Source organism: Rhinopithecus bieti, unplaced genomic scaffold (genome assembly GCF_001698545.2).
Source record: "Rhinopithecus bieti isolate Rb0 unplaced genomic scaffold, ASM169854v2 scaffold_7888, whole genome shotgun sequence".
NCBI lineage: Eukaryota > Metazoa > Chordata > Mammalia > Primates > Cercopithecidae > Rhinopithecus > Rhinopithecus bieti.
Genome location: NW_016805944.1, coordinates 132,136 through 146,669, shown reverse-complemented (window position 1 = coordinate 146,669; position 14,534 = coordinate 132,136). Strand labels below are relative to the sequence as shown.

At 52.1% G+C, this 14,534-nt stretch overlaps 1 protein-coding gene across 2 annotated transcripts; it reads right to left on the bottom strand.

Annotated features, from left to right (window-relative positions):
* Window positions 1-993: 993 nt before the first annotated feature.
* Window positions 994-13,652, bottom strand: AP2S1 (adaptor related protein complex 2 subunit sigma 1). Of its 2 annotated transcripts, none has more exons than XM_017874299.1 (5): window positions 13,431-13,652; window positions 8,533-8,682; window positions 2,289-2,402; window positions 1,574-1,633; window positions 994-1,381 (listed from the first exon to the last, which is right to left on the bottom strand). In XM_017874299.1, the coding sequence occupies exons 1-5, from the start codon at window positions 13,431-13,433 to the stop codon at window positions 1,280-1,282; spliced, it is 429 nt and encodes a 142-aa protein (XP_017729788.1). In that variant the 5' UTR covers window positions 13,434-13,652; the 3' UTR covers window positions 994-1,279. The 2 variants fall into 2 exon arrangements, with proteins under 2 accessions (XP_017729788.1, XP_017729787.1); XM_017874298.1 differs by lacking the exon at window positions 13,431-13,652 and adding an exon at window positions 12,805-12,962.
* Between the last annotated feature and the right edge of the window lie 882 nt (window positions 13,653-14,534).

Here is a 14,534-nt window from a genome sequence, read left to right as displayed (position 1 = left end):
CCGCCCGCCTCAGCCTCCCAAAGTGCTGGGATTACAGGCGTGAGCCACAGCGCCCAGCCTGGTCATCTTTTAATTTTCTCGGGCTTGATGATCTCACTTGGAAAATGGAGATAACAACAGTCCCGTCCTTGGCTGGATGGGATGGCTCATGCTTGTAATCCCAACACTTTGGGAGGCCAAGGCAGGAAGATCGCTTAGAGCCAGGAGTTCAAGACTAGCCTGGGCAACAGGGAGAGCCCTTGTCTCAGGACGAGGCAGGCTGATCACCTGAGCTCAGGAGTTTGAGACCAGCCTGGCCAACATGGTGAAACCCTCTCTACTAAAAATACAAAAAATTATCTGGGCATGGTGGCACACGCCTGTAATCTCAGCTACTTGGGAGGCTGAGGCAGGAGAATCACTTGAAACTGGGAGGCGGAGCTTACAGTGAGCCAAGCTAGCACCATTGCACTCCAGCCTGGGCAAAAAGAGTGAAACTCCGTCTCAAAAAAAAAAAAAATTAACCAGGCGTGGTGGTACACATCTGTAGTCCCAGCTACTTGGGAGGCTGAGGTGGGAGGATCAACTGCGCCCAGGAGGTCAAGGTTGTAGTGACCCATGGTCCTGCCACTGCACTCCAGCCTGAGCAATAGAGTGAGACCATGTCTCAAAAAAAAAAAAAAAAAAAAAAAAGTCCCATGCTCATAATCTAGTGAGCTTTAAGTAAGGTAAGACATGTCAATGGCTTAGAACAATGCCTGGGAGAAGGTGCCTGCCATTCAGCACTAGCTGAGGATGGTTATTTTAGTCACAAGTGCCTGGAATCTAAACCTATCACCCCTTCCAGCCTGGGGGCCCCTGGTGGGCAGGAGCAGGTCTGAAGAGCACCCGGGTGTCTCACCTTGCTCAGCACAATGAGGGGTGTTTGTTGACTGACTGACTGATGGACTGAAGGTAGGGTATCCTGGGTATCTGGCTCCCAGGGGAGACAGGCAAGGGCTCAAAGACGGCAAGGCCAGGCAGGACCACAGGTTTATTGGGGGCTCCACACACACACGCTCATGGCATCACACGACAACAGCACGGTTACTCGGGACACACACAGTGGCCTCCGCCCACAGCCAGGGCCCAGAGGCAGTGGGGTGCAGTCTCCTCCCTTGTGGCCCAGACCCAGCTGGGTCCCTTCCTCCTGGGCGGCTGAGGGAGGAACTGCTGGGTTGGCGACGGGCCTGGAAAGGGGAAGCGAGCAGGTGAGTCCAGGAGGGGCCAGGGCCGGGGCCGGGGTGGGGCTCGCCTGCCCTCACTCCAGGGACTGTAGCATCAGCAGCTGTTTCAGCACCTTCGTCTGGCTGGTCTCTCGGATTTCGCCGGCCAGGAACATCTCGTCCACGACCGTGTAAACCTGTGTGAGGGGAGACCCTGGGGTGAGAGGAGGCCCTCTGGGATGCTGGCCCGGACCCTGGAAGCTGGGGCTCTGATGCCCCGTGAGCTGGGACACAGACCTCAGCAGAAGCTCTGGGTGGCTAGTACACCATGGGTCCCCCTCTGTCCCCCTCCTCCGGGTCCTTCAGCCTCCTCTTTACCAGGAGCTTACCTTGTAGAAATTGAACACCAGGTCCAGTTCACAGACATTGTGGAAATATTCGTTTAAGACCTGGAAGAGGAAGGCAGAGATGGTAAGAGATGGGCAGGGAGAGAGCCACACATGCACAGAGATGGGAACAAGGTCATCAGAAAGAGATAGCGAAAAAGAGACCAAGGCGGAGGCAGGGGAGAGAGAGACAGTGATAGGAAGAGAGGCAAGGACACACACAGAGAGAAACAAAAGCCAAGATCGATGCAAAGAGATGGCAAAAGGTCAGGCGCGGTGGCTCACACCTGTAATCCTAGCACTTTGGGAGGCTAAGGCAGAAGGATCACTTGAGGTTAGGAGTTCAAGACCAGCCTGGTCAACATGGTGAAACCCCATCTCTACTAAAAATACAAAAAATTAGCTGGGCATAGTGGCACGTGCCTGTAATCTCAGCTACTCAGGAGGCTGAGGCAGGAGAATCACTTTAACCTGGGAGGTGGAGGCTGCAATGAGCCAAGATTGCACCACCGCCCTCCAGCCTGGGCGACAGAGCAAGACTCCGTCTCAAAAAAAAAAAAAAAAAAAAAAAAAAGAAAAGAAATGGAAAGAAATGGAAAGAGTCCCAGCCACCGCAGAGGGGAGGACTCAGGAGGGACCAGGGCAGGCTCCCAATCCTCAGGGGCCACTCCAGGACTGCCCACCTGCCTCACCACCTCACCTCCCCCTCCCGCCATACCTCCACGAAGTTGTGAATGGCCTCCAGGTAAGCCAGGTTGTTGTCATTGACGTCCACACAGATGCAGAAGTAGAGGCCAGCATAGCGGCGGTAAATGATCTTAAAGTTCCGGAACTGCAGAACAGAGAGGCTATCAGCAACGGAGCTTGCCGGGACCCAACGTGCCAGATACAGTGGGGCCAAAACATTCAGTCCTTCACTCCACACGTGGTCCCAAGGCCCAGCTCTGTGCCTGGCTGGCCCTGTGCTGGGGTAACAGCAGTGACCAAGACAGCCCTAACCCTGCTCGCGGTACAATGGGGGCAGGCATCCCCAGAGTGGACAGGACTGGGCTATGAGAATCCAAAGAGGGTGCCTAACTCCCTCTGATCCTGGGGAGTCAGGGGGCGCTTCCTGGAGGAGCAGGTATCGGAGCTGAGACCTGGAGGATAGGCAGGAATGTTCTAAGCAGATAGCAAAAGCCCAGGGCTGGGTGGGAGCCTGACATGTTCAACAGCATCCATGCAACCTTGCCACTCCTTTCTGTGACTTCCTGCTACCTCTGGAGACAGTCACATTCCTTAGCCTGGAATTAATTAACTCAATTATTTAACAAATACTTCCTGAACAGCTACTCTATGCCAGGCCTGTGATAGGCAGTGCGGGGAGGAGGGTCACCACTGTCACCAAGACGATCCTGGGTCCTTGTCCTGCCTTCACTGAAATGTGATATATACAGTTAGCATAGTAACACAGACACACACCGTGAACAAATATGCCAGGATCAGGGACACGGATTCTAATTTTATGCGTGTGTTAAGTAGATAGAGACAGATACATATATATGCATACTGGGTTGCAAAGTACAACGTCTTTGGCCAAAACCTGAAAATCCCAGTTCAGTTCTATATGTTCTCAATGTGAGGTCCATTACCAAAAAAAAAAAAAAATCCCAGCACTCCAGGAGGCCGAGCAAGAGGATCACTTGAGCCCAGGAGTTTCAGGCCAGCTTGGGCAACATGATGAAACCCCGTCTATACAAAAATACAAAAAGTAGCTGGGTGTGGTGGCGTGTACCTGCAGTCCCAGCTACTCGGGAGGCTGAGGTGGGAGGATGACCTGAGCCTGGGAGGTCAAGCCTGCTGTGAGCCGTGTTCACATCACTGTGCTCCGGCCTGGGAGGCAGATACCCTGTCTCAAAAAACTCACAAAAACAGCAGCTGTAGGTCTGGGGTGTGCATGTGGTGCCACCTGCTGGCAGCTATGAGTGCCAGCATCAGTCCTCGCCTTTTTTTTTTTTGTCTTGCTCTGACGCCAGGCTGGAGTGCAGTGGCGCGATCGCGATCTCGGCACACTGCAATCTCCGCCTCCTGGGTTCAAGCGATTCTCCTGCCTCAGTCTCCTAAGTAGCTGGGATTACAGGTGTGCCACCACACCCAGTTAATAGTTTTTTACTCATTTTTTGAGCTCAATCTCTTGTTCATTGCTATACTCCAAGAACGTTTTCAGGGATTTTTTGGTTTTTTTTGAGACGGAGTCTCACTCTGTTGCCCAAGCCGGAGTGCAGTGGCACGATCTCAGCCCACTGCAACCTCGGCCTCCCAGGTTCAAGCGATTCTCCGACCTCAGCCTCCTGAGTAGCTAGGAATACAGGTGTGCACCACCATGCCTGGCTTATTTTTGTATTTTCAGTAGAGATGAGGTTTCACCATGTTGACCAGACTGGTCTCCAGCTCCTGACCTCAGATGATCCACATGCCTCTGCCTCCCAAAGGGCTGGGATTATAGGCATGAGCCACCGCGCCTGGCCTGAGTCCGTTTTTCTGGTGTGATTACAGTAAGGCCTACATATAACCCACGGGTAAATGACCTGACACTGATCAGCAGTGCTCCTCTCTTCTTGCAATCCAGCTTTTCTGGCTCTCACCCTCCTCCGCCTCCAGCTACTGCTCCATCTTTCCAGCCTCCCCTTCCTGTTTTAAATTTCGAGGCTTCTCAGGGATCTGCTGCAGACCCCCGTATCTCCTCCAGCTACATTCTCTCACAGAAGCACATTCTCTCAACCTGCAGGCTAGGGCAGGTGTCCCCTCTGAACACCCCATGCCACTGCCCCACCCCTGCCCCGCCCCAGCCTGACCACTGCCAGTCGTCACTTTATGGGGATGGGTCTGTCTCCCCATTGGACTGTGAGGGAAGCTGGAGCTGTCACACTGTGTCCCCCGTGCCGCCCTGCAAAGGGCTGGCACAGGATAATGGCCCCCAAAGACGTCCACATCCTAATCCTAGACCCTGTGAATATGGGACTTTGTATGGCAAAAGGGACTCTGCAGTCCCTTAACTTGTGACGAAGTTAAGAAGTATGAGATGGGGCGATAATCCCAGATGGTTCAGGTGGGAGCAATGTCATCACAGGGCTGCTAACAAGGGAAAGCGGGAGGCGGGACAGTGCGAGTCAGAGAGAGAGTAGAAGATGGCCAGGTGCCCGGCCTCACGCCTATCATCCCAGCACTTTCGGAGGCCAAGGCTTGAGCTCAGGAGTTCAAGGGCAGTCTAGGCAACATATCAGACCCCATCTCTATAAAACATACAAAAAATTAGTTGGGCGTGGTGGAAGGTACCTGTAGTCCCAGCTACTCAGGAGTCTGAGGTGGGAGGATCCCTTGAACCTGGGAGGCAGAGGCTGCAGTGAGCTATGATTGCACCACTGCACTCCAGCCTGGGATACAGAGTGAGACTCTGTCTCAAATAATAATAATAATAACAAGAGGGATAGCCCGCATCTTCCAGCTGCCTACTCCTCCCTTTGATCTTCACTCACAAGTCCCCTCCAGGAAGCCCTCCAGACCCCCAGGCTGGGTCAGGTGCCCTCCCCCAACCAGGCTTCTGGATCCCAGCCCAGGCCACTCTGGTTGTCACTGTCTACAGACAGGCTTGTGTTCCTTCCTGGGCTGTGAGTCCCAAGAAGGCAGCACAAGGCTGTCTCAGTGACCGCTGTGAACCCAGCACTGGGCTGATCACAGAGGAGGCATGCAGAAACATTGGGTGAATACATGCACAAAGGAACAACGGAATGAATGGGCAGGCCTGGATCCTGGAGGCACGGAGGAACTCAAGACCTGAGGGTCAGCCTCCTCTGTCACATTCTCATCTGCCCAGCCGGCCTTTCTGGCTGCTCCTGTATCACTGGGCCTCACTGACCCCTCCTGGGCCCCAGCCCTCAGCACAGGACCTGCCACTACACCAGCAGCAAGGCGCCCACACAGCCAGAACACCCAACACCCAGTTCCTCTCCCCTTCCCACCTGCTGCTCTTGGTGAGAACACCAGTGACCTCCTCCTGGAGAGGAAGGTCCAACCCTTTCCCCCTCCTGGCTTCTGAGACACTCAGTCTCTTGGTTCTCCTCTCCCTCCTCGTCTCTCTGACTGCAGATCTGGCCCTCTGGTGCTCTCCTCAGTCTATCCTCACTTCCCTGATGAGTTCTTTGGCCTCGGTTTCCTTCTACGTGCAGAAATGCTGTTTCCATATCCGACTCAGCTCTCTCCAAGAACCCTGACTCGTCACTTCTTCCTGGACATCTCTGCTGGGATGTGGACGATACTCGGGGCCTGACCCCCAACACCTCCCTCCTGATCTTCACCTTCACCTCCACCTGCTCTTCCCATCTGCCCATCTCAGATAATGACAGCTCCATCCTACCCAGGGGGGCTCAAGTGGGAAATCTAATTGTCGCCCTGGCTCTGCCTTCTCTCATACTCCACGTCCAGTTCTTGGCCATTCAGCTGGGTCCACCTCCAAAATGCTCCTGGCCACCCCGACGGCTTCCATGCTGGTCCAGTCACCAGCATCCCCCACCTGGACCACTGCAGCCACCTCTCTCGGAGCAGTCTCCTGCTCTGCTCTTGCCCTATAGGGCAGCCTCAAGTTGGCCCATGGCCCTGCTCTGCTCAAAAACCTCCGTGGTTCAAGACCAGCCTGGACAACATAGCAAGACCGCATCTCTACAAAAAATTTAAAAATTAGCCAGGCATGGTTGCTCATGGTTGCAATCCTAGCACTTTGGAAAGCCACAGTGGGCGGACCACTTGAGCTCAGGAGTTCGAGACCAGCCTGGGCAACATGGAGAAACCCTGTCTCTACCAAAAATATAAAAACTAGCAGGGCGTTGGTGGCACATGCCAATGGTCCCAGCTACTCGGGAGGCTGAAGTGGAAGAATCGCTTGAGCCCGACAGGCGGAGGTTGCAGTGAGCTGAGATCGCGCCACTGCACTCCAGCCTAGGTGACAGAGTGAGAACCCATCTCAAAAGGAAAAAAAAAAAATTTAAAATTAGATGGGCATGGAGGTGCATGCCTGTAGTCCCAGCCACTTGGAAAGCTGAGGCAGGAGGCTTGCTTGAACCTGGGAGGGTAGAGTGAGCTGTAATTGTACCACTGTACTCCAGCCTGGGAGACAAAGCAAGACCGTGTCTCTAAAAAACACCGAAAACCAAAATCAACCTTTCTACGGCTCCCATCTGACTCAGAGTAAGAGCCCAAGTCTTCCCTGCAGCCCTGCACCAACAGACTACCCTGTTATCTTCTCTCTTTCATCTCTTCCCCTTCCTCGCTGGCATTCCTGCTATCCCTGGAATGCCCTAAGTATTCTCCTGCCTCAGGGACTTTGCACTTGCTGTTCCCTTGGCTTGAAATGTTCCTCTCAGACACTGGTCCCTTCCTCCCTCTTAAGTCCTTCAGGTCTTGGCTCCAGTGTCACCTTTTCAGCAATGCCATCCTGGCCAAACCATTGAAATCTGCACCCTGGCTGGGCGCAGTGGCTCATGCCTGTAATCCCAGCACTTTGGGAAGCCAAGGCAGGCAGGTCACTTGAGCTCAAGGGTTCGAGACCAGCCTGGACAACATGGTGAGACCCTGTTGCTACCAAAAATACAAATATTAGCTGGGCTTGGTAGAGCACAAGCCTGTAGTCCCAGCTACTCAAGAGGCTGAGGTGGGAGAACGGCTTAAACCCAGGAAGTTAAGGCCGCTGTGAGCCATGTTCGTGCCACTGCACTGCCGCCTGGGTGATAGAATGAGTTCCTGTTACAAAAAAAATTTTTTAAAGAGGGCTGGGCGCAGTGGCTCACACCTGTAATCCCAGCACTTTGGGAGGCCAAGGTGGGTGGATCACTTGAGATCAGGAGTTCAAGACCAGCCTGGCCAACATGGCGAAACTCCACCTCTACTAAAAATACAGAAATTAGCAGGGTGTGGTGGCGAGCACCTGTAATCCCAGCTACTAGGGAGGCTGAGGCAGAGAATAGCTTGAACCCGAGAGGAGACTGCAGTGAGCCGCAATTGCCCCCACTGCACTCCAGCCTGGGTGACTGAGACAGACTCCATCTCAAAAAAAAAAAAAAAAAAAAAAAGGCCAGGCACAGTGACTCATGTCTGTAATCCTAGCACTTTGGGAGGCCGAGGAGGGTGGATCACGAGGTCAGGAGTTCGAGACTAGCCTGGCAATACGGTGAAACCCTGTCTCTACTAAAAATACAAAATTAGCCAGGCGTGGTGGTGGACGCCTGTAATTCCAGCTACTTGGAAGTAGGCAGGAGAATTGCTTGAACCTGGGAGGCGGAGGTTGCAGTGAGCTGAAATCACACCACTGCATTCCAGCCTGGACAACAGTGTGAGACTCTGTCTCAAAAAAATTAATTGATTAATTAATTAATTAATAAAATAACATGAAATAAAAAATAAAGATGAGGTCTCGCTACATTGCCCAGGCTGGTCTCGAACACCTGGGCTCAAGCGATCCTCCCACTTCCCAAAGTGCTGGGATTACAAGCATGAGCCACTGCACCTGGCCTATTCTCTCTACTTTTCTGTGTTTGAACATTCTATAGGAAGTCTGAAAAAGGCACCAGCAAAAAAAAAATTATTTGGCCAAAAAAAAAGAAATTTCTTTTTTAATCTTAGGTAAAAAAAATTAATAATAATAGTGCAAAACAAAAAGGCAAAATATTAATACTGATTAAATTTGGGTAGTAGGTATATGAATCTCCAATACACTTTTCTTTCATTGTACTAATCTATATGTTTATGATTTTTCACAATGAAGAGTACAAACAAAGGAAGGGAAGAAGCAAGCAAGCTCAAAGCAGGTTGAGTGAATGAATATAGGATGGATAGAGGGTCCAAGGGGTTCTTGCAACTAGAGGCTGGGCAGGGAGGGGGGAAGTAGGGCATGAGGAAGCAGCGGGGTGCAGGAGGCATGAAACAGGCATCACCTCCACAAAGTTGGTGTGTTTGGCGTCTCGGACGGTGACCACGGCGTGCACCTCCTCAATCAGCTTCTGTTTCTCATCATCATCAAACTGCATGTACCACTTGGCCAGGCGCGTCTTGCCTGCCCGGTTCTGGATGAGGATAAAGCGGATCTGGGGAGAGCAGGAGGAGAAGGAGGAAGTGAGAGAGGCAGGGAGGGCGGGTTGGGCGCTGCCCAACAGCCCCACCCATCCACCCGGAGGAGAGATAGGGCTCAGGGCCTCCCTGCTGCCTGACTTCCAGGAGTCTCGGCTGCTCCCCAGACCCAAGCCAGGCCAGCCTGGCCACAAGCTCCATCCCTGGTCCCTCCAGCACCCCTGTGAAGTGACTTCCCTTCCACAAGTCAACTCTGGAGTCAGCTCCAGGGCCCTGAATCCCAGGCTCCACTACCTCTTGTCTCTCTCTCTTTTTTTTTTTGTAGAGACGGAGTCTTGCTATGTTGCCCCAGCTGGTCTCAAACTCCTGGGCTCAAGCAATTCTCCCACCTCAGCCTCCCAAAGTGCTAGGATTACAGGCATGAGCCACCGTGCCCAGCCTTGTCTGCCTCTCTAGGCCTCAGTTTCCTCACCAGCAAAACAAGTCTCCCAAGAAGATTCATCTCGCCAGGGTGGTTTTCTCATTATTGTTTTTTGTTATTTTTAAATGTTTAGTGTTTCGTTCTGTCACCCAGGTTGGAGTGCAATGGTGCAATCTTGGCTCACTGTAACCTCCACCTCCCGGGTTGAAGCAATTCTCCTGCCTCAGTGTCCTGAGTAGCTGGGATTACAGGCACCTGCCACCACACTCGGCTAATTTTTGTATTTTTGGTAGAGACGGGGTTTCAGCATGTTGGCCAGGCTGGTCTCGAACTCCTGACCTCAGGTGATCCACCCGCCTCTGCCTCCCAAAGTGTGGGGTTATAGGCATGGGCCACCATGCCCTGCCAACCAGGGTTTTTTAAAAGGTTAAAAAAAAGTTTATAAACTTAGTCCAGTGGCTAGGAGGTGGTAGATACTCAAATGTTTGAGGTTCAGACTCCTTTGGGGTAAGTCTCAGCTCTGCCACTTCTTTTTTTCTCTTTGCTTACTAATTTTTTATAAAATTGAAATGTAATTCACACACCATAAAATCCATCCACTTAACATGTAGACAGTTAAAATGGGTTTTGGTATATTCTCTTAGTATATATTCACAGTTGTGTAAAAATCACCACTATCTTTTGTTTGTTTTTTTTTTTTTTTTTTTTTTTTGTTATATTTTCCCATTTTGGTAAAAACCCCCCCTTTTTTTTTTTTTTTTTTTTTTTTTTTTTTTTTTTTTTTTTAGACAGAGTCTCGCTCTGTTGCCCAGGCTAGAGTGCAGTGGCGTGATCCTGCCTCACTGCCTCCACCTCCTGGGTTCAGGCGACTCTCCTGCCTCAGCCTCCCAAGTAGCTGGGACTGCAGGTGCACACCACCATGCCCAGCTAATTTTTTGTATTTTCAGTAGAGACGGGGTTTCACCATGTTGTCCAGGCTGGTCTTGAACTCCTGGCCTCAAGTGATCCACCACCTCAGCTTCCCAAAGTGCTGGGTCAGGTGTGAGCCACTGCACCCCACCTAATATTACCACTATCTAATTTATTATCTAATTCCAGAATATTTCCATCATCTTCCCCGAAAAACTCCCCACCCATCAGCAGTCACTCTCCGTCCCCCCAGCGCCTGGCAGCCACCAGTCTCCTTTCTGTCTCTGTGGATGTGTCTGTTCTGGACATTGCATGTGAGTGGAATCGTGCACTCTGGCTTTTGCGTCTGGCTCCCTTCACTCAGCGTGACGTTTTCCAGGCTCATCCATCGGCTGGCAAATGGCAGAGCTGCATTCCTTTCCATGGCTGAGTGGTCCTCTGTTGGATGGATAAGGCCACCCTTCGGACATTTGGGTTGTTTCTGCTTTGGGGCTATTATGAATAATATTGCTATGAACTTTCGTGTGTGAGTTTTTGTGTGGATGTATCATTTCTCTTGGGTATCTACCTAGGCGTGAGATTGCTGGGTCACAGGCTAACGCTATGTTTAACTTTCTCAGGAATTGCTAAACTGTTTTCCAAAGCGTCTGCCACTTTCATGACTTTACTTTGGTGCCACTTCGGTGTCTCAGTTTACTGTGAGGAGTAGAGGATATTCCTGGCCGGCCACAGTGGCTCACGCCTGTAATCCCAGCACTTTGGGAGGCCGAGGCAGGCAGATTACTTGAGGTCAGGAGTTCGAGACCAGCCTGGCCAACATGGAGAAACCCATCTGTACTAAAAATACAAAAATGAGCCAGGTGTGATGCAGGGGGTGGCTGCAATCCCAGCTACTCAGGAGGCTGAGGCATGAGAATCGCTTGAACCCAGGAGGTGGAGGTTGCAGTGTGCTGAGATTGCGCCATTGCACTCCAGCCTGGGCGACAGAGTGAGACGCTGTCTCAAAAAAACAAAAACATAGAGGTGTAGTACAGTGACTGGTACGTACTAAAGGTTATAGAAGTACCAGCTCTTAACAGCATTATATTTTCCATTATGTGATTTTCAGAAAACCATGGCCCAAGCTTAATCCACTAGAAGCTCTGGGTCCACTTCTGTCGGAGACAGGCATGCTTATGCCCATTTTATAGATGAGGAAACTGAGATTCAAGGAAAGGAAATCTCACGGCCAGAAAGCAGAGGTGGGAGTCCAAAGGCTTTGCTCTGAACCCTCTGACCCCAACTTGTGGTAGCCTTGTCTTAGGAAAGAGAGCCTCTAGTCCTGTCTTTTTCTTTTCTTTCTTTTTTTTTTTTTGAGACAGAGTCTCACTCTGTCGCCTAGGCTAGAGTGCAATGGCACTGTCTCAGCTCACTGCAACCTCTGCCTCCCAGGTTCAAGCGATTCTCCTGCCTCAGCTTCCTAAGTACCTGGGATTACAGGTGCATGCCACCACGCCTGGCTAATTTTTGTATTTTTAGTAGAGATGGGGTTTCACCATGTTGGTCAGGCTGGTCTCGAACTCCTGACTTTGTGATCTGCCCGCCTCAGCCTCCCAAAATACTGGGATTACAGGCATGAGTCACTGCGCCCGGCCTTTTCTCTCTCTTTTTTTTTTTTTTTTTTTTTTTTGAGACAGAGTCTCACTCTGTCGCCTAGGCCAGTGGCACAGTCTCGGCTCACTGCAGCCTCTGCCTCCCGGATTCAAGTGATCCTCCTGCCTCAGCCTCCCAAGTAGCTGGGATTACAGGCGTCCACCACCACACCTGGCTAATTTTGTATTTTAGTAGAGATGGGGGTCTCACCATGTTGACCAGGCTGGTCTCAAACTCCTGACCTCATGTGACCCGCATGCCTCAGCCTCCCAAAGTGCTGGGATTACAAGCATGAGTCACCGCCCCAGCCTGAGAGTCTTCTCTTAGGAAAGAGAGTCCACTCTCTTTCCTAAGCCTCATTCTCCACACACTCTATCCTCCCTCCCCCAACCAACCAAACTGGACCGGAACAGGATGTTACTCTCCTTCCAAGAACTGCTTCTGCTGAGCCAGGGAAAACCACTTCCTAGCAGGGGAGGGGTCCCGGGCAGGAAGGGACGTTGGAGGACCTACACCAGGCAGCCACAGCCTGGGAGCCAAGCCCGAGACATATGCACACAGAGTTAGGACAACTAGAAGCAAACCCACAGAGTTGACAAAACGCTCTGCCTCTTATTCCCAAATTCCGTCGTATACCTCTCCCTGTTTTCTTCCCAATTGGAATCTCAAGTCCCCTCTGTCCTGAATCCCTGCATCCTCACGCCTCTGCCGTCCCCCCTAGATGCCCCCCAACCTTCCCTGTCTCCAGTCCCCCTCATCTGGAGTTGTTCCCTTTTGACCTCCACTTTCTCGGTCTTAGTTCCCCTCCTTGGGGCCTCAATGGGCTTATTGGTGACATCCCTTGTCCCACTCCCAGGTTTCCTCCCTTCTTCGAAAGGTCACATTTTGCCTCCAAGGACCCTGTTCCTGGAGGAGACTCTGCCCCGACTCTGACACCCTTTCCCATTCGTTTTCTTTCCCAACTTCCAGCCCAAAGAACCCTTTCCTAGATCCAAAGCCCCAACCTGGGGGACAGGGGCACTCCTAAATCCAATGTTCAGTCTTTGCCCCAACAAAGATTCCTCCCCAGATCTCACACTTTCAAGCCTACTCCCCACCCCACAAGATCTCTCTTTTTGGAAAGACCTATTCAATTGCTATTCAATTGCTCCCCATTCATTCCGAATGTCTATCTTACCTCCAGGCCCTCTCTCCTTTTACAGAGCTCTCCCAGACGCTTAAGTCTCATTCCCTACAGTTGCCTCCTTTTGGTTTCCTGTGCCAGGTTTCTTCTCCTTGAGATGATCTCTCTCTCATAGGCAGTCTCCTGCCCCTGTTTCAACATACCCTCTCCACCTGCAATCAGATCCTTGTCTCTAGAGACTCCTCCCACCAAGAAAACCTCCCTCCCCTTTTCCAAGGTCTCGCGTTCTTGTCCCAGGGCTCCCGCCACATTTCCAGAGCGCCTTCCTCTTTGGGACGCCCCCTCCCCACCTCCAATGCCTTCTCGCTACCCCCAAGACTGTGTCTCACGAGTTTCCTCCCGTTTCAAAGCTTCCAACTGTCTACAATGTCTCCCACCTGCACGGCCCTTTCCCCTTGGAACACCACCCCAATGCCCGTCGCCGCGAGACCCCTGGTAACCCCCGCGCGCAGAATCACCGCCCTGTGCCCTCCTTCCCGGCCGTGGCCCCAATCCCCGTAGCCCGCGCCGGACCCAGACCATCCGCAGCAGAGAAGGGGCTTGTCAGCGCCCGATCGAGCCTCGGCTATTTACGCGTGGACCCCCCTCCGCCAGTCCCAGGCGTAGCGCGCCCCCGTTACCATGGCGACCCCCGTCCGGACCCCAGCGGCCCCGGTCCCGCGGCGACTGGGCAGCTCCGGCTCAGGGTGCAGTTGTAGGGCCCAGAGCTAGAGCGGACTTCCGGTAGAAAAACCCGCCTTCCCTCTCGCGCACAGACCCCTGGGAGTTGTAGTTTCACCAATGGGGCCAGCCTGGGTGAAGAGTCACAGCCAGTCCTTTTCCTACCATACGAGTCAGATCCCAAGTGTATGCTGGGATTTGTGGGCAAACATTTTTACAGAGGACTACAGTTCCCGAGATACTGAAGAACCAGCGGTGCAGGCGTTGCATTCGGGGAAATGTAGTTCTCTTAGGTCCCCAACCCCGGAGAGAAGGGCATACTGGGAATAGTAGTTTTAAATTTTGAAAAACTGTCCTCGGGAGCTAGAAAATGTCTTTCCATTCCTCATTCAGTGATTTCTTCAATTTTTTTTAAATAGAGATGGGTCTAGATACATTGCCTAGGTTGATCTCGAACTCAGTTCAAGCGACCCTCAGCCTCCCAAATCACCAAGATTACAGGCATGAGCCACCACCACACCAAGCCAGTGCTTTGCTTAAAACATGTTGCGTGTGTCTCTCGGGAGACAACAGTTTAAGAGCATGCATTTGAACCGGCCGGTCGCGGTGGCTCACCGCTGTAATCCCAGCAGTTTGGGAGTCCGAGGCGGGCGGATCACTTGGTCGGGAGTTCGAGAGACCAACCTGACCAGCATGGTGAAACCCCCATCTCTATTAAAAATACAAAAAATTAGCCGGGCATGGTGGTGCGCACCTACAATCCCAGCTACTCAGGAGGCTGAAGCAGGAGAATCACTTGAACCCAGGAGGCGGAGGCTGCAGTGAGCCCGGATCTCACCACTGCACCCCAGCTTGGGCAATAAAGATCCCCCCAAAATAAAAAAAAATCTCTAGGTTGGCCGGGGTGTGGTGGCTCATGCCTGTAATCTCAGCACTTTGAGAGGCTGAGGTGGGTGGATCACCTGAGGTCAGGAGTTCGAGACCAGCATGGCCAAAATGGTGAAACCCTGTTTCCACTAAAAATACAAAAATTAGCTGGGTGTGATGGAAGGTGCCTGTAATCC